This window comes from Charadrius vociferus, unplaced genomic scaffold, assembly GCF_000708025.1.
Source record: "Charadrius vociferus isolate BGI_N301 unplaced genomic scaffold, ASM70802v2 scaffold190, whole genome shotgun sequence".
NCBI classification, from domain to species: domain Eukaryota; kingdom Metazoa; phylum Chordata; class Aves; order Charadriiformes; family Charadriidae; genus Charadrius; species Charadrius vociferus.
In genome coordinates, this window is record NW_009646608.1 from 1,566,433 (window position 1) to 1,586,685 (window position 20,253).

Below are 20,253 nucleotides of genomic sequence, written 5' to 3' on the forward strand. Positions count from 1 at the left end.
CAGCAAGAGCAGGGCTGCAGCGTGGGGATCGTGTGGGATGGGGGCGGGGGGGAGCTGGTGAATTTGGCTCCCCGCAAAGAGCAGCTTCCAAAATGCCGTTTTTAAGGGCTGAGGAGGTTTGGGGTTTGGGTTTTTTTGCTGCTTTGCTCATAAACCTTGGCCCAAGCCATCAGGGGAAGCAGGCTGGAGCGCCAGGGGCTGCTGGTGGCTTTTTGGCAGCCGGGGAGGGGGTTGAGCTGAAGACCTCCAGGGTCATGGTATGATACCTCGTGCTTGGAGGTGCAAATTAATTTCCAATTAATCTTGGCTCTTGCTCGGCTTTTGCTGCTGTCTGCTTTTCCCACTGCCTCGGGCACTAACAGGGCATCGCTTTACCTGGTGGCTCTTTGCAGAAACCCCAGATTAGAGCCATGCTCCGGCCTTTTTCCAGCCCAGCTGCAAACTGGTCTGCGATGGCCGAGGTGGGATGAGCGTCCCTGGGAGCGGGCAGTGCCGAGCCGTGGGCACGCCACCAACGGGGATGGCACAAACCTCAGTGTCACGGGCAGAGGGCTTAAACCCAACGTTCCCATCTCCGCAAGGTACCGAAGAGACATGTATGGAGCCCAAAGCCTAATGACACAGCGGCATCCGCGGGGCTGATGGTATCAGCAGGCGTTCCCCTGCCCCAAAATGGGGGCTGTGAAACATGGGCCACCCTCGTGCAACCATCCCATGTGCTGCAGAGCTGCACGGAGAAAGGAGCGTGTTGATGCTGGCTCAGCACCGGCTCCGTTTTCTTTATTCCACCTGAAGAGATGGCCGCTACAGGGCTACAGTGGGGACACAGACACAACCCTGCAGGTTCTGAAGGAGCTTGGCCAACTCACACCACCCAGAAAGCCAATCTGGTTACACTGTCCTGTATTTTTTGACTGTTTCAGTCATGTTTTCAGGCGCTACCTGTGCAAAGGCAGGGAAGGGAGCTGGAGCCAGTGCCCCTCCGTGCAGCTCTTGCTGCAGGACCTGGCCGTCTGGCTGACCGTGAGCATCAATTCACTGCCAAATTTGAAATATTGCAACGCCTTTGGCTTTCTCCAGGTCCTTTTAGCTTTTTTCTCGCTTCGTTTGCACCATCTACAGCCAGAAAGTCCCTCCCAGGAGAAGGGCGGCTGCTGCCACCAGCCACTTCAGAAGCATCACAACCTGCAGATGAGCCTTTCTTTCACCAGGCAATGAGTTTGCCAGGTCTCAACCCGCACCGTCGGCACTGCCAAGCTGTGCGGTGAGTGATGGGTGCGCTCGTGGTGCTGGGCTTTTAATGAGAGCCAGCAGGTACCCCGCAACAAAACCTAAACGCCCAACGCTCAGGCAAATGGTGCATCCCAAGGGATGCGGGAAGCTGATGCAGTCGATGCTTTGAGCATCTTAACAGCAACAGAAATGGTTTCAGTCCCCCCTCTAAAAGCTCACCTAAGCACGCGGAGGCGTTGATGCCGGGTGGAGGATGCAGGGGCAATTAGCTGCTGCTGAAAGTAATTAACCGCTTTGCAAGCGAGGACTGGTGCATGGGGCTCGTCCGGAGGAGCTGGCATGTCCCCAGTGTTAGTGGCAAAGCCAAGCCCATCCCCAGCAGCCCCAGGGCGGGCTGCTTTGGGAAAACACCATTTATCCACGAGTTGGCCAAAGAAACAGCCCCGTCCTCTCCTCCTGCTGCTGCTCCCGATGCCAAAGGACAGTCAAAGCGAAGGGCTGCGGGGAATAAATGAGCGAGACCGAGCCCAGCAGCACTTTCTAAAAAGGGTTCCAACGAGCAGGTGAGTGAAGAGTCGCTCCAAACAACTCCCTGGAATTCTCGAAAGGGCTAAATTGCAGCACGGATTGTCTAAATATATACTTCATAATAAATACAAGCATAAAAACTGATTTTGTTTCCCAGTGGCAATGCAAGAGGTGAAAAAAAGATCAGCGCTAGCTTACTCGGGGGGATTTCCGTGTAAGTTCAGTGGAATACAGTGCTTCAAATAGCAGCTGCAGAGTCCAGGTATTGTATAAAGCTCATGGCTTTCATTAAAAAAGGACTTTCCTTGCCTTCACAGCAATATAAAAAAGGCTTGACAATATTAATCTAAAGTCTTAGAAACTAAGGAAATAAAAAACCCCCACAAGCGATACGTTTAAATTGCTTTGATTTTTGGCTGTTGGAAATACTAGTAGTCTCAAAAAAACCACCCCTACCTGAGTGTTCAAAGCTCATCTTTAATAAAATAAATGTCCTTTTGACCACACACACTCGAATTTCTGCTGGAAACCTCTCATATCGGCTCTTCAGCTCCAGAAGTGCGGAAAAAAAAAAAAAATTGTGTTTGGTTGTTTTGGCTCCAAACACCGGGTTCCTGCCTCGGGTATCGCTGGAGATGTTACTGCTAATGTCCCGGTTATAACCCTGCCAACACAGGGAGAATTTATAATATCCCATAAAGCCCTAACTATCCGAAAGGTCATTGTAGCACTAATACCGCTCGGGCATTACTGTTTCATTTGCTGACACTTTTACGAAGCCGCGCTTAATTCCAGCACGGCTGCTGTAAAACCTTTATGGCGACGATCTCTGCCTCGAAAAATAATCTTTAAAAATCAAGAGCTGGAACGTCTTCATCAGCGGGCGCAGGCGGCCCCGAAAGGCTGCGCCCGCTCTCGGTGAGGGCTCCCCCAAAACCCAGGACCGGGCACCCCGACCCGCTGCCGACCTGGTCCAGAGGGGGGTTTAATCCTCAAATTGGGGTCTCCAGCCCTGTTATTCACAGCACCGTCAGAGCCTACCAACGCTCGCTGCCTTGGCTAAATTAAAAGGCTCCTAATTTCATACAAAACTCTCAAACCCTCATCTTGCCCAGAAAGCCATTTCCTCAGCGCTAAAATAGCTAAATTAGTCTTGCTCGGCATCGTAAAGGAGCTTGTCTTGTTTATTGAGCGATAAATATAAAGGTACAGTAACTAAATTCATCAGTCCCTAAACACAGCCGCTGGGCTCCCCTTATCTCTGGAGCCTGGATATTATTTTCTGCTTTTCAGCTTTTTGGATGTATTGGAGGAAATGTCATTATTTGGACCTGGGTGGATTACAGTTGACTTTCCTAAGCCAATTTATATTGGCAAGCTGCTGTTTTTAAAAAACCCTATAAATCACTCCTATGAATTTTAATAATATAATGTGGTTTCAAACATGCTCCCTTAATACGTGACACACTATTACAGCCGGCAATATCTCCGCGGGTCGCGAACTCCGATTTACCATCACCTTCGGCGAGCGCCACGGGGAGACGAGCGATGCTTCGGCCTGAGTTATGGAAATACCCGCTTCTGCCCCAAATAGCTCGTTGCGCGGATTGTGATTTAATGGCGTGCAAAAAGCGCACCTCTTCTCACGCCACCCCGCTGCATTTGATGTTATCTGCCCACCTAAGGCATAAAAGGCAGAATTAAATCATAATTGCACGAAACCCTCATCTAGGGGCTTACGCGGAGTGTTTGAAGCACTGGAGGAAAGGAGTGGGGATGCTGAGATTCAGCCCCGGTCACCTCGCCTGCGCTGAGCACTTGCGAACTCATCACAGCTGCCCACCCGTCACAAAGGGGTGTCCCTCTGGAGATGGGTCTGAAAGCACTGTGCTGCTGCAGAGACATCACGCGATTCCCACCGAGGGTCCTCCCCAGCCCCCCCTCCACCTGCCCGACCCCATCCTCCCCCAAGGAACCAGGGGTGCGCTCCCGGCCCTGCATCACCCCGTGAACCCCAAACACTCCTCGGGACGGCCCTCAAGACAGCCCCCATCCCTCTGCGGGGTGTCGGGTACCAGTCACGACACGGTCACCAGCAGCAATGATATGTTTGAGGCCATTTAATTAATTTCTTTATCTGAAACTTTGTTTGGCAGATCAGGAATTTCCTCCCTCCCTGCCAAGACCACGTTCCCAAGGCAAGAGATGGGGAAACAGCGCTTGGAATGAAATCTTAAAAGATGCTGCTGCAGAAATTGGTGGGATTAGGACTATTTTCTGGTATTTCCCTTGATAAAGACATAAGACGCGCGTCTGGAGTGCGACCCCAAGCTGGGATTCACCGCTCTAAGTGGTCCAGAAACTCCCCCACTCCAGGAGATGAGGCCAGACCTCTTAATCACCTATTGACTTACTTTGATGAGCTCTGCCCTTATCTTGTGCAAATTATATTAATTTTCTTCCCAGCCTGGTTGCAACGACTCCACGGCGTCTGCTGGCTACCAAGGGGGGCCGGCGAGGTGGGGAGTGGTCTCCTGGTCAGAAGACAAAGGGCTGAGAGGGATGGGGAGGAAAAGCCAGGGCAGAAAGGAGCCCTGAGGAGACCTTTTTCAAGGAACCAGGTCATGGAGCATCTCCTGTGGTTCCTCTGGAGGAGCGGCTGATGAGGTTTGATGCCCCAATTGTGGTGGCACCGATGATGTTCCCAGCGGAGGGGTAACTTGGCTTGTCTACATTGCCTGGTTTTAGTTGCACAGGACCAAAAAATAAGAACATAATGTGCACATCTGCAAGGAAGAGGATCATTAAGGAGAAAAAAAAATAATGAGCCAGACTTTTTGGGGTTTTGGCTTCTGAAGGCAGCGAGGGCTCCCCAGCACGGGATGCAGCAGGGTGGGGGCAAAGGGGTGCCGGGACCTCCCCGCACCTTCCTACCGCTTGCTCGGCTGCAGCCGGCAGCCCCAAAGCAATTGCTGGTTTCATGTTCTCGGGAGAAAGAAAAAAAAAATAAAAATCCAGTTTGTGCGGGGAGCGTAGAAGCTTTTCAAAGGCTTTTGCTGCGATGATTTACCCTGAAATGTTGTCACGTTCATCATTAATCTATTTTTTCCCTTTTCTGTAACTTAACCTGCGACAAGCCGACATTGTAAGTGCTTGATTTTCCAAGAATAAATTACAGTTTCATAAATGGTATTTTGCTTCGCTGCTCAATTTGCAAGTGAAATGATGCCAATTGCTTTGTTCACAGCATTTTATCCAGCACGAACAATACCATCCTCGAGACTGGCTTGGTTTTTTTTAATCCTCAAGTTATTTTCGTATCCCACATAACAGGAATACACAGAAAAGTGCACGACAGCGCATATGTTTTTGCATTACCAACTAACCATGAGCAGATAGAAGGGCACACGTGCCTATAAAACCCCGCGTACGTCGATCTAGAAACGAGATAAGTCACACACAGAGCGTTCCGCTTCCCAAAGAGAAAATAATCCTTTAGATGAGAAATATTTACCGTTGCCGCATGCTGGTTTAGAGAGTGCCCCGAGTGACTTCTTACATGTGCGATTTATGATTTCAGTTTGGGAAACAAGCTCCGCCCCCCTCCTCCCCCAGGTGCTCCCAGGGACCCCCGAGTTGCCCCATGGACCACCCCACCCCATGGACCAGTACAGTCCCCACGGGGTCTCCAGCATAGGGGGGGCCCTCAGCCCCATTCCAAATGTTGCACTTTTCATGGCAGCTTAATTTGGGGATTTTTTTGCTATCATTATGAAAGGAAAAAAAGCATCTTCCAAGCTATTTAGATTTTTAAAATGCAGAGGGGTCCTCCTTGCTGGGGACACGGGGCTCTGCTTGGGGACAGCCGGGCCACCACCCTGGACACGGGGCCATGCAGGTTGGGATGTGCCACCATCAAACCTGGTGAATCCTTTCATCAGAGGAAGGAAAAGAGGAAAGAAGTCCCTGTATGTGAGATGCTGGATGTTACAAGATTTGGTTAACAGTCTCAAGCTTCTCCCAGGACTTTTTAACCTGCAGTTTTTGGGGAGACCTTGAAAGAAACAACCTCTTTGGGGAATATTTTGGATGTTATTCACTATCCTCTTTCAGTATATGAGAAAAAGTGAATTCAGATGCTTATATTTGGAATGGAACCCTTGTATTTGAGGCGCGTGTGCTCACCAGTACATCAAGATGACTTCATGAAGAGCCTGGAACTTCATCTCCATCCTTTAACCTCAGCCACCCCACCGACCTGGCTGGCTCCCAGTTCTCCTGCAGTTGATGATAAACCATTTAACTTAAACCGCCGAGCTCTGAATCTGCGTGACCTGGAGCACTGCGGGTAGAGGCAATGTTCACATTTCCAACAGAGAAACTGAGGCACAGAGAAAATATTTGTCTTCCCTTATGGCTTCAGGTACGAAAATGCATTCACCTACTGCCTCCACTTTCCACCCTGGTTCCATCATCCCCCTGGATGAGACCCCAGGAAAGGTTTTGGCTTTTCCCTCAGATAATGAATGTTTCAAGACAGGTGATGCCGAAATCCCAGAGAAATGAAACCTTGGCAGCCAGACAAAGCGCAAATTGAAAGAAAAGAAGCAGCGGGTTTGTGCAACCCCGACGCAAACCCATCCCACCCGCCTTCGCGCATCTCAGTGGCCAGAGGCTGATTTTATCAGTCGCCGGAGAACCCCCACCGAAGCCTTCGACCCCAGAGCTGGGAGACGCCCGCCATCCCTGCTAAGGACGTCACTCGGTTTTTACTGATGTGCCACAAGGAAAACAAGATTAAAATTTAAATTTAAAATAAGCTGCGGGTACCGGGAGGACGGGTCCTTCCCCATGCTGTTTCGCCATGTGCGGGGGCTGCTGGCCATGAGCCACGGGCTGCTGGCCATGGGCCACGGGCTGCTACGGGCTATAGGGGCCTGGGCTGCTAATGGATTTAAGCGGCTGCTAATTGATCCGTGCAGTCACTGTAATTAGGGATCTGGATACGGTGGTAAAACACTGGCAGAGCATTAACTGCTGCGGGAGGAGAAATCCAAATCACAGGTTAATTGATCTCAGGGCACTGAAAGCCCAACGCAGCCCCCATCGCCGAGGATTTTCCATCACGCCCAGAAAAAAGCCGAGGTTTTCTAGCAAAATGTGCTGATTTCAGGAGCATTTGATGAGAGGGAAGGCGGCTGCTTTGCTGTTTTTATCTATTTCTTTGCATTTTGCCTTCAAACCCAGGCCGAGCCATTGCCTGGCTCCCTGACCTTGCCCACCCTGCACCGGACCGCCACGGCAGCCCCTAATAAAAAGGTATCCAACGGGAAGTGCTGGATATCTTTGCAATTAATTAGATTTAATAACAACCTCCAGCAGCATTGGTGCCTGCAGCCAAGTGTTGCAGGGTGTTGTACGAGCCACAGCGAAGAGCTGCGCCGTGCGTGCAACAGGGACCCACTCCGGTCCTTCTTCCTAGCGCAGCTCATTTAATTATCCTAATTAAAACGTACGCCTGTAAGTATTTCTCATGGTGAGGCGCTGCGTGGGGCTGGGGGGGAGCAGGCTCAGCCCCCCGCTGCTGCCGGTGGCCAGGGGCTCCCAGTAAGAGCTTGGGAGAGGGGAAGGAGCAGGGGAAGGAGAGGGACTATGCTTCGGGGACAGCACTCGAAGTGACAAGGTGTAGGAAGACGACACTGTTTCTCAATAACCTCCTAACCTTCGTTAATACCGCTGTCACGGCGCGGATGTGCTGCGTTAATTAAAACAAATGGTACATGACAGAGCAGGGAGGAGAGGTGCAATAATTCCGTTATTTCTCCGTGCTTGCGCCTCCCCGGGCTTCATCCTTGCGGAGCGGGGCAGGGGGCGCAGGGGAGAGGGGCGCCAGCACCCATCCTGCCGAGACCGGGGGGGTCTGAGCAGTTAAAGGTCCCCCAACCTGCTGCCTCCCGTCAGGGACCTGGTGCCAAAAGCAAGAAGGATGCTCAGGGATCCACAGCCGCTCATCCCCTCCGGACCCCGTGTTGCTGCTACGGCAAAGCCTCTGTGGCCACGAGGGTCCGCGTGCCACATCCAGGCAGGGACGCGCCGAGGGCAAGGATGCCCCTGTGGCCGGGAAAAGCATCCAGCAAAGAGATGAACCCTTCTCTCCCACAATTAGCAGCCGCAAGCAACAGACAGGTACCAACCGATGGCAAATCAAGGGTTTTGCTAAAATGCCTCATCTGCAGAGGCTGTTCCTCCCCCTCCCACACCTCTCCCTGCCTCCGTCCAACAGCATTCCCAAAAGACTAAACACCTTTGGTTTCCATGGCAGCCTGATTTTCAATGAGCATCCTTCAAGTCCTAACCGGAAAGAAAGTGTTTCATTAATGCATACAGGACACGCTGGCATCTCCCCGGGGCGACAGTATCCTTCTCCACACCCCCCCGCCCCCCAAAACTAGCACCTTCTGCCCATGTATTTTTTATTTTAGAGAAGCCATGGGAGCCAGCAGCCTTCACTCCCCCCAGAGCCGCGGGAAGGCGCTGGCCGGGCGCTGCCGCTCGCTCCTGGGGATGGAGTTTGCTTGCGGCCAGGAATTGGGCTGCTTCTCCTTAGGGGAGATTAAATAAATAAAGCGCTGTTGAGCATCAGGAGGAGGCACGCAGAGGCTTCCCTCTGGAGCAGCTGCCTCCCCTCAAGCCCATCATGAAGGGGACAGTGACACCTCCCCGGCTGTCCCCTCCCGAGCTGTCCTGGCCACAAATCACCGTGTTTTATTTTGCCTGTTACCATCCAGGCTCTGCTTCTCGTCTCCCATTTAACACAAGCCCGCGGTTTGCATACTTGTGCTTTGCCATTTCTTTCGGGTTTAACCCCATTTAGTGGCTCTGCCGGGCAGAGGGTACCTGGAGATGGGAAACGGGAAACTAATGAACCCACAGGCTCGAAGCACGGCACTTCGGTCCTGCGGGATTTCGTCAGAAACCGCCCATCTTAGAGTCAAAGGGCGTTCCCCACCAGCCCAGGAGTGCCCAGGGAAGGGCAAAGCGTTACGTCTTCACTATGCGATGTCCAAAAAATAATTACCATTAAGGAGAAGGAGGGAAATTATTCTGCAGAGGATGCGGCGGACATGCTGCTGCAGAGCAACCCGGCGCTTCGCTACCCTGGGACCCTTCAAAGATTTTTTTTAAAAGACTCCAGGTCACGGCGCAGCCTTGGCCCTGGCTTTTCCCAGCCCGGGGGATAATTGCCGTCCAGCCGTGACGTACCCTTTTGCTGACCCTGCCGAGGTCCCAGCCGTCCTCCAGGATTTGGCAAGGACAGATATATGGCTGGACCTCAGGGGGCTCCTAAAAGCAGGTCATGCCGAAACAATAAAGCTTTGTCGGAGGCAAAGAGGGAACGAAGCCGCGGTCAGCCCCCAACGCTGCCACGGGATTTACTGCCCGCAGATGGGCCCGCGGTTGCGGATGATGCACCGAACATCGCCCCGGGGCAGCCCGAGGAACGGGGAGCCGGGAAAGCCTCCCCACAGCCGGGACACTTGGTTTGGTTTTCTCTTTGCACATGCAGCAACATCTTTAGCTGCAGCAGAGGCTCCTCTTCAGACACCAGGATTTGGGAGGTCTCAAGTGGGAAAGAAACAGGTCCAAGATTTGGCTGAGGTTCCCCACCCGGACTCATTCCCACTCCTGCTGGGATGCCTAAATCTGGAGTTATCAGAGATGAGATGAGCCCCAGAGCAGCATTTGGCCCCCGGGGAGGTTTGCTCTGCTTCGCCACGTCACCAAACCACAGGGTGAGCCTGGCCATGGGGATCCAGAAGGACCCGGACCTCAGTCCTCCATCACTGAAAGGAAAGAGGGATGCTGCCGTGCTAGAAACACATATTTATCAGACGTATTTATCCCAGAGGTTAGGAAGGAGGACACCATAAACAGCTTGTCTATGCACCAAGGGGTGGGTCAATGAGCATCAAAGGTAAATGCAGACAAAGATGCTGCACAGGACACAGTTGAGATAAAATGTATTGTTTTTTAGAACATCACCTAATTCAAATTAAGTTTAGCATATAAGGACTGTCCGCCTTAGCGGCTCCTTCTCCACTTTTCTGCTTTGGAACGGACACGCAATTCTTCATTGAGACTCAAAAGCTTCAAGCACCAAAACCAACCCCAACACATTTTTCACTTGCCCAGTACCAATGATGCTGTCTGCACTGCACGCGGCTTTTTAATAGAGAAAAGCACATATTTTCCTAATCCTCCTGCAAAACCAGTGCGGTTTTCATAGCCGAATTTCAGACCAGCCTTGTTCCCCCAGCCCGGACACATTTCTACGGCACAGGTTAGCCCGCGAGCGCTTGCAGTAAAGCCTCCAGCCCTTGCAGGAGGCAGCTCTCCACCAGGATAGAAAAACCATTAGAGCTCCCAAGAGCAGAAACACATTGGAAGCTGGTAACATCATTAAATGAATATTCATAAATTATTTTGCTACATAAACAATATTAATATCACACCTTCCACCTTCAAAAGCTCATCGCAGGCATGGAGTCATTAAGACCGCAGACTTCCAGAAAAGACCGCTTGCAGACTCTCGGTTACATTCAAACTCAGCAACTTTATTAAACACTAGCAATATATTTATTTTAATAGAGTACAAAGCCTGGATTTGGCCACCCTAAAACACCACTCAGAGCGCCGAATCTCCGAATAACCCGATCAAACAAAGCTAATGTGTGCAATATATCTTGGGTGAGTAATATACAGCCACATTTCCTGCTCCATTTACCCAGTTTTAACTACACCTGACCTACTCTTATCCTAATAGAAAACGGCTGCTCTTCTCATTGCCCCGTCCTCCACACATGTTTTTCTGATAATGGCCAAACCTAAATCACTTCCCTTTCTCCTAAGTGCTGGGCACCAGCTGTCTTGTGACATTTAACTACAACAAGTCCTTTTGCAGGACCTCCAGGTTAGCTCCCGGGGCTCTGGACCTCCATCCCTGTGTCCAGTCTCCATCCTGCATCCGGGCGCCAGATCTAAGGCATTATGCTCACTGCCAGGTCCTGCACTTGGGTCACCACGACCCCATGACACACTACAGGCTTGGGGATGAGTGGCTGGAAAGCTGCCTGGTGGTAAAGGACCTGGGGGTGTTGGTCGACAGAAGGCTGAGTCTGAGCCAGCAGTGTGCCCAAGTGGCCAAGAAGGCCAATGGCATCCTGGCCTGTATCAGGAATAGTGTGGCCAGCAGGACTGGGGGAGTGATCGTCCCCCTGAACTCAGCACTGGTGAGGCCCCACCTCGAGTGCTGTGTTCAGTTTTGGGCCACAAGAAGGACATAGAGGTGTTGGAGGGTGTCCAGAGAAGAGCAACGGAGCTGGTGAGGGGTCTGGAGCACACGTCTGATGAGGAGCGGCTGAGGGACCTGGGGGTGTTCAGCCTGGAGAAGAGGAGGCTGAGGGGAGACCTTCTTGCTCTCGACAGCTCCCTGAAAGGAGGTTGGAGCGAGGTGGGGGTCGGTCTCTTCTCCCAAGTGACAAGTGATAGGACAAGAGGAAACGGCCTGAAGTTGCGCCAGGGGAGGTTTAGGGTGGGTATTAGGAAAAATTTCTTCACTGAAAGGGTTATCAAACATTGGAACAGGCTGCCCAGGGAAGCAGTTGAGTCGCCATCCCTGGAGGCATAGATGTGGTGCTGAGGGACATGGTTTAGTGGTAACTGGGCAGCATTAGGTTTATGGTTGGACTCAATGATCTTAAGGGACTTTTCTAACCTAAATGATTCTATGACCCCAGCCCCGTGGGATTTCCCTGCTCAGCCTCATGCGAGGAGGTACGTGGAGGAAAACCTGCAAAATGCCCCAGTTCTTGCTGCCACTGCCTTTGCAAGCCAACGTCTTGCCGCATCAGCAAGGACGACGTTCGTGAGCATGAACGATGCATCAGCTCGTGCCAGGGTGAGAGGCTCCCTCGAACCTGTGACCATCACCTCGCAGAGCAGGTTCAGTTTTGGCAGTCAAAAAATGAGAGAAAAAATCTGCTTCCAACAGTGTTTTCTCCCCCCCATGGAGCTTAGCTCATAGCGATCCATCGAGGTGGATTTAAAGCTTCCTGAGCAGCATGCTTAAATGGCCAATTTGACCAGAAAATGTACTTGATTCACAAGCGCTGGCTGCATTTCTCCAGCGCTGAGAAATCACAGCTATATTTCATTATTGTTACTAATTGCTATAAAGTATTATGGGGAGGCGATGGCACAGGCGGAAAGAAATATATACCATTTGCAGTATATTGACCCTGGAGAAAATTTCCCAAGCTTGCTTAAGGGCGCAGAAATCGGTGCTCGGTGCAAATAAATGAGCAAAAGCATTTTCTGAAGGAATTAACGCATGGCACAAGCAAATTGCGGCAATTGTCTCTCTCCTTTCTAAGTGCTGAATTGCCTCTATAATTCCCCATCATTTAGCTGCATAAATCTTGCACAAATAAACCAGCAATTTGCATATGCACAGAAAAGAAATTACAGAAACACGAGGAAAGAAGTTATATTTTTCCTTCTCGAGCTGGAAATAAATATGAATTGCTTACTGCCTAAGCTGTGTTTGGCCCAGCTCGGAAATAAAAATTTAGGAAACCCTTTAATTTTCAATAATAAATACATATCAGAAGATGAAAAAACCCAATTTGTGGCATACGGAAGCCCGTAGCTTCTGGGTTGTCGCATCACGAAGTGCGACGGCTGCGGCGGCGGAGTCGTGCGCGCATGCGGAGGATGCAGCGTTGCGGGCGATGCTGATGCCCTTCGGGACTGTGGCCAAGGGATGCAGCTCATACAGCCCCACGGCCGATGGGAAGAGCGATGCTGTCGGTGCAAAGGCAGATGCCTCCGCTGTGGTTTGGTCCAGCCCTTACCAAAAGAAATGGAGAGGCTTTTGGGGAAGCAAACACCTCTTGAAGGCAACAGTCCTTTACGACTCATCTTGATTTTCAGTCCATGAAATGCTTATTTGCTGCAATTTCTTTGGAGAACTCTCAGGTCTTCACTACTACAAAAAGCCCAGAGTCAAGCCCTGAAATAATTAAATTATATCGCTAATTATTGAGCCATAACGCGCCAGCTGGCCTTATACCCCATGGGTGGAAGAAGGCACCAGAGGGCAGCAGGCGGTGGGAGCGACTCCGGTAGTCCGACTGTTCATCATGGTGGTGGAGGCTCCCCATAGGAGCAAAATAGCTGTTTCTGATTAACTCCCCGTATGACTGATCTCATTCTGGAATAAGAGGGTGTTATTCCAAAACACCATAATCCTCTTCCAAATTACTTAATCGCATTTGGAATAATGTGCTTTTCTTCCCAAAATGTTCATATAGAGAAAAAATCAGGGGTGAAAAACGTCAATGAGAAGCAGCCCTCCTTTGGAATGGCATCTCGTGTAGAATGCTCTCAGTGGGGACATGCAATACTGTGTGGGTTTACAAAAATTTAATAAATCACTATTTGCAGTAATTCCTGCAGCCTGGGAGAGCGGCGCGACTGAGAGGCACGTGGCATCTCCTCCTTCCTCACTTTGTCTCCAAAGCTATGGACCTCCAAAGCTATCCTGCTATGGGTATTTTTTAGTGTTGGTGCTTCAAGCACCCGCCCGTGTCCCTGGTGGTCCCTATGGACCATATAATGTGGCACCTCTCTGTGCCACGTGGCTGGAGCATCGCTGCAAACCTGCCACTCAGGGATGCATCAGCCAGGCCAAGTTGGAAAGCTAAAAGAAGGTGACATTTTAGCCTTGGAGGTGAAATGAATTATGCTTCTTCAAAATAAAAGATCTGTAGAGAGTGGGAGAGAGAGGGAAAATTCAATTTAAACCAGTAGATCTTTACCAAAGCTGCTCGTTAGCAGTTTCAGTTGGTATAATAACACTAATGCTGCTTGCAGAACAAACGCCCCTGGTTTGGAAATCTCTCCGGTTTGGAAGGGTACTGCTGGGGTGTCGTTCACTGTCCTGCTCAGACTGTGGTGGTAACAGGTTCATCCCGAGCCGCTGGGGCTGCATTGCAGACAAAAGGGCTGTCTAAGCTCCATAGCATTGGTGGAAAACTGGAGAAAGACTTTATTTCATCAAGGAGTCCCCCGGTGATATCTGCTGCACCAGGTCCTCTTGGTTTCACTGCCACCAACCAAAGCAGCGTTTTGCTTAACCTTCCTTCCCCCAAAATCCAATTGCCAACTGTGGTGATGCCACCCAGTAAGACCCAGGCTATGTGCCCAGAAGAATGTGCCACCAACACCCGTTGGCTCCTGTCCCGCAGCCCGTCTCTCGCTCTCCTTTGCATCTCCCACACCACCAGGGTAGGGAGAACCTCGCATCAGGGAGGAGGAACAAAGAGCGACCTGGGATGAAAGCAGGAGCTCTCACATCTTTCATCCACTAACTAGTCATTCCTCCTGCACGACACATATGTCGATTCATCATACCTGATCAATACCTTCCTTGAGGCCCCAGGATGATGAACGTCTCTGCTGATATTCAAAAGACCTTGAGAGAATGGGGGCATCTCCCCCAGGCACAGGTCAAAGAGCCAACACTGAAGCGCTATGTAAGATGATACGTGGTCCCAAGATCTCTCCATAAAGCACAGAGAAATATTTTTGGCTAGAAAGCTTCTCCAGGAACATGAGGAAAGGTTTTAGATCATGCGGAGGCTGGAAGCTGATGCTGGACCAAGAGGAGACCTGCATTTTGTGTGCCAGGCTGGGCCAAAAGGCTGTGACATCCGCATGCAAACGGGCAACGTGGTTTCCCATCCCATGCTCTTGCTCTGGGCTTAGGGTCATCTCACGGCATCGCTTTGGGTGCAGTTAGAGATGGAGTCAGAGACTGTGATCTCCATTCTCGTGTGTCTGCGTAGACCACAAGCCCCGTGTGCTCCTGCGTGGCTCCTCTCTCGGGTGCAGTCCCTTGCTCAACCCCATGCCTGGCCTGAGGTCATGCAATGAGCCTGCAGCAGGGTAAGGACCGGCTCTCAGCCTCTCCAAATCACCATGCTAACGTCCATCTCACCAACCCATCAGGACCCAGGGGCTGCCCTCCTCCTGCATGAGGAATTTCTGTCTTCAGCCACGGCTCGCTCCTTTGCCAGTTTCCAGTGATGTCAGCGGGAAAATAAACCTCAGTCCCCTCCATATGGGATGCAAACATGGCTCAGCACTGCGGGCTGCCCGTGGACTGCAACGCATGGGGTTGACTGTTCTCAGAAGGGGGGAAAAAGGACAACCAAAGCAGCGTCCCCACCTTCAGACTCCGGAGAAAGTGAAAACCAACCCTTTAAGACAGCTCTTTGTCCTGCAAAGCTCCACATTTTGCCCAAAAAACGATAATTAAAAGAAATGTTGAGAACCAGGAAAGCTCCTACAGCAGTTGTTTGTGTGATTTAGGTTAAAAATAATTGCTGTCCAGACTTATCTGCCTGACAGAAGTAATTAGATAACAGAGTACTTATAAGCTGTCATTTCCTATGAGCATATTTTAACATGGCCTTTATAATTTGACCTTTATATCTGCAGTGGCTTCATCCGTTCCCTGCTCCCGTGATGGATTTATTTTTGAAGATCGGACGCATGCTTGCCAGTCCTCGGGGCGAGGATGCTGCACAGGAGACGTGTTACAGACCCAGCGGTTTCTGCAGCGAGAAGGAGAGACCCTTCTCCCAGCTGCTCATGGCTCTGCTGGTGGCAGACGTGCCGGACCCGGACCCTGCTGCAGCTCCACCAAAATTAATCTACAGGGTTAAATTTATTGTTTGCACCATGGAAAATTACTGACGGGCACTAGGGCAATGTAGGAGTGGTGGGACATGGCAACACACCACTGGAAGAGAATGGGTCTTATTATATGAGATATATTCATATATCTCAGGTTTTCATACTTTCCCCCAAAAGTATTCATACTTTCCCCCCAAAATCTGGAGAAGCCCGAAGATTCCTTCTTGCACATCTCAAAGAGTGGGAGATGCGCTTCTCGACTCGCGGGGGAAGCACCCGCCTGCCTCCCAATGCCCAGAGGAGGCCAAAAAAGCAGAACGCCAAGAAGGAGAAGGACCAAAGAGATTTAAATCACCGTGACTATTTTCAGACATGAACACAGCTACGGGGAGACACTGATCCTCGCGCACAACAAACCCTACTAACACACAGCACGGACTGGAGTCCTCCACGGTTGAACAGCTCTGAGTAAGTAAAAAACCCAAAAATCTAAGACAACATAGACTACTTTCTTTCCTTTTTTATGAATCCCAGACTTGGGTAGGCTCCCTCTTCCCGCTGACATCCCTTGAGAAGCAATTTCACTTTGCTGGAGTTGTCAGATTTCTAAAATAAGAGATTTCCTTTTTTACACCTCACTCAATATTTTTCATCAAATCCATGTACTTTAAAAAAAACCACTTTCAAACTCCCCCTCAAGACTGATGGATTTGTTTTTCTTGTACTGTCATAACTTCCCTTAATGACATAAAGACCCTAAATCTGAAGTAAGCAGGGATTGCTAAAAAGATGCAGTTTGTATTTATTGCAGTGGTGTCGGCATCTTAAAAATCTACTCGTTGACCAAGAGGCATGAACCTGCTACGGGAAACCAGCCAATACATTGCCATTTTCAGATTCGGTGCTCAAAAATAAATTCTCTATTTATTTGTTGTGCCTCTAAGAAGAGGCACCAAAAGTTTAAGACAAGCCCCCCCAAGATTAAAGAGGAAACCATAGGAGAAATCCAGGCTAAAAACCCACCGCCACCATGCAAAGGGCTCCAGGGCTCTCATGTCTGAGGAGGTGTAGTAATGCAAAATATTGCTATTAATAATAAACTCCTGACTTAAGCAGGGTACAAAACTGTGCTTCAAGGAAATGTGGATCCTAATAACCTTTCCTGGTTCCCTGGAGCCTGATCGCCGTCGTGTATTATTAAGTTTCCTCTCTGCAAGGCTCCTCTTTAATCCCAGGCATAGGAAGACCTGGGTATCTTTAAAGACAGAGGTGTTTTTTGTCTGAGTTCGGGATGTTTGTTATTGATTTTATTTATTCATGGGAAATCAGCAGCGCTGCGTTACCACATTTTTCTATGAGGGAAAAAAAAAAAAAAAAAGGCAATGTATTACCAACTCAAGAGCAAGAAGGCCACCGAGCACCCATCAATGCCACCACCCTTTTTCCTCGCAAACCAAGAAGTCCAGCAAAGACAACGTTTCCATAGGCAGTTTTCGATGGCCGATGAGGCTGCACTCAGGTATGTGACAGGCACCCAGCAGCCTTGTCCCAGCCATGCTCAGCATCTCCGCACGGTCACGGATAACGGCGCTTTGCATCAGGCTCCTCTGACAGGAGTCGGAGCACCAGCCCGACTCCCACTGAGGTTCACCTCCCAGTTTGGCCACCGAGATGCTTTTCACGGGGTTTGCTGTGGCACCTTTGGGTCCCTCATTTGCTCTGGACCCAACAAGGCCAGTGGAAGGGTTTTCACTGCTCCTGTCTTGGTGGACGGTGCAGTGGCACGTGGTGGGGATGGCTGCCCTGGGTGCATGGAGCTGGGAGGGAGAGAGAGGAGAAAGGGAAGGCATGGACCAAACTACTGGTTTCATGAGCTGTGGAGGGCTCAGTGTCGGCCAGGTTGCTGGTTTTCACATTTCCTCAGCCATAATGAGCAGCAAATACTCCCTCTACAGCACTTTTGCCAAAGCAGAACTTCTCAGGGTGGTTTAAAGGGCCTGAAACATTAGGTTTTATAGGGACTTCAATGTTTGCAGAGCCATTACACTTCTCCAAGGATGGAAATCTCTATTTTATGAAACTTGAAAGCTTTAGAGGGCTCTGTCATTCTCTTCTTGCAGATAAATTCAGACACTGGGGTCAGAGTTATTCTGGGAGAAGGACACATAGACTAAGAGGTCCTCTTCTTTACGGGACAAGGCTGAAAATCCTTGAAGTTGCCAGCCAGGTACTCTTCCTGCTGGGATTCCCCAAATTATGAAGCAGAACGATAAAGCTGAGCCTTGCCTTCAGTTCACAACAGTGAGAGCTCTCCCATCCGACTCCTCTAGCACTCCACTTCTCTGGCGTATGTGGAAAACCCAATGGGGCAATTCATCCCTCAACACAGGCAGGACATGCCTTTGACTTAAAAGATGCTCTATCACCCAGCCAGCTGGCCTTTCCACCAAGTGCTGCCTTCCCACCACCTCTCCAGCAAGCCCCCAGTATATTTGCCATGGTTGCCTGCTGGTAGCTCGAGGTGGATTTGATGAACTGAGAAGGACCATCAGTCCCATACGAAAGCCGGGGCTGTGTTAGATCTTCAATTGTTTTCAGAAGCGGTCCAGATGGAAAAAGCTGCTGCAAAACAGAGCTGTTTCCCATCAGGTGGACAAAGCTAAGGGTCTCTTCCGAGTTTGCCAGGAGTTTGTTTCGTTCGTGAGTTTGTCTCTTTTCAGGGGAGGGAGAACAGCTCTTAATAGGATTTCAGGACCAGTTTATCTATCAAGGACAAAATCCCACACTGAGACAATATCACGGAGAGATTATCCCGTGTTCTCTGAAGGAGAGATGACAAGATTATCCTGAAAGGAGGCTTGTTTATGTTGAGCTAATGACAGATAATTGGTAACCCCCTTTGCATAGCTGGGTGACCCGGCGAGCGCTTGGAAAGCAGAAAAGCAGCAGCATATCCAGAGGAAAGGAATCTAAGGTCTGATGCGGACTCGATCTGAAAGAAAAACTTCTGGAAAGGATCAGGGCAAGGCCATGAATTTATGAAGTAGTTGTTCGGCTGACTCTAATTTTTAAAGCATTATTATCCTTTTAGCGGGGCTGTCGGGTAGATGGAAGCCAGAGCTGGTGTGATGAAGAGCAGCTGAATAGTGATTTGCAGCAATTCCTGCCTTCTACACGTCTTTTTTTTTTTTTTTTTTTTTTTTTTTTTTTTTTTTTTTTTGCAGAGTGGCGAGCCAAATTGCTTGTAAACAGCTTACCGCAGCCCAAAATGCTGTGAAAAGGGGAATTTCAGGACTTCTCTTCTCAGGGAAGAGAAACACCAACGGTAAATCCTGAGCTCCACCAGCTTTCGAAAGCCCAAAGCCAGAGGGAAGGCGATAGGAACATTTGCTTCGAATCCTTGGAGCAAACCTGACCCTTCCTTCCAGACTGAACCAAATGGGGCAAACCAAAGAGCCATTTCTGCAGATTTAAATGCGCTCCATGTGCCTTTGCAGCAAATCCTCACCTCGCTCACAGCGGCATCATCTGCGTTTCTCCTGCATTGCGTATGTGCAAAAGCAGCTTAGTGGGATGCTGCATCTCTCTAACCTTCCGGGTGCTCAGATGCCACCTTCCAAGTAATGCAATCAAACCAATCCAGCTAAAAGCATTTCATCTGGCCTAGACCGACGTGAATTGTTTCTAATAAAACTAAAGCTCTGTGGGACAACTAATGGGTGCTTATTAGTACAGGCAATGGACTATTCAATCAACCATATAGGGAAACTAATAGGGATTGATGGCCAAAATACAAGATGAGGACTTACCTCTTTAAATAAATAGCTGATGGGCCGGCGATTGGATTAATCTTAGGTTTCTATGGGGAAAGTTTATACCTAGCTAATAAAGAGAAAAACAAAATGTGTGGAAAATAGCATCACTGCATCCCTGGAGGTTTTCATGTGATTGCTTTTGCAGCCATGGCAGCAGGTGGGTTCCCAGAGACACCCACCTTTCCCAACAGCACTGGTTTGGGAGAGGGTTAGCAGGTGGTGTAACCCAGACGATGCAAGAAAGCAGCTGGAAAACCTCTCCCGGTTTTTTCAGGTCTCTGACTGTTCTTTTCATCTTCGCTTTCAACAGTCCTGGGAGTCGCCGCTGCAACTTTTGCACGGGAACCATCTCCAGGATCCGGAGATGTGCTGGCACACAGCGTGCTGCAAGGGGGGAGGCAAGCTTTCACCTCACTTCATTTCAGAAGTCAAAGCCTGAGGTGGGGAGTCTGGGAGTGGGGCAACACCCCTGTCCAGGCGGCACTTTTAATTTGCTTTCTGTGCCACGGCCATTTGCCCCACACCTCAGAGCTTGGTTGATTCTCTTCAACTCAAACATCCCCCATCTGACCTGGAAAGTCCCTGAGCACAAACGGAGGCTGCAGAGCACACCACAAACACCCTGCCTGTCCCTCTCCTGCTTTATTTCTTCTCCGAGCACCACCCTCATCTTCCTCTGGGGAGAGGGTTCAGGTCTGGATGAACCTTTGCACTCACTCAGTATGGCCCGTTGTTTTTTAACCACCTTGCAGACAATCCTAAGTCTCCCCACTTCATCTCCCTTCAGCAAAGGTTTCCCAAGATTTTTCCAAAACCCAAGAATTTTCTACCTTTGTCCTCAAGCCGATGGAGGAACAGAGTGATTTGCAGAGCTGAAGGAAGGGAAGATGCACCTCCGGAGCTTGCAAGTCACTCT

The 20,253-nt window shown here is 50.0% G+C and overlaps 1 protein-coding gene across 1 annotated transcript in view; it reads left to right on the forward strand.

Annotated features, from left to right (window-relative positions):
* Window positions 1-20,253, forward strand: part of PARP16 (poly (ADP-ribose) polymerase family, member 16) — a 41,152-nt gene that overhangs the window by 4,358 nt on the left and 16,541 nt on the right. The window contains exon 2 of the mRNA XM_009887416.1: window positions 936-1,023. Within this exon, the coding sequence (XP_009885718.1) occupies window positions 936-1,023 (88 nt within the window). The remainder of the gene's footprint in view (window positions 1-935; window positions 1,024-20,253) is intronic.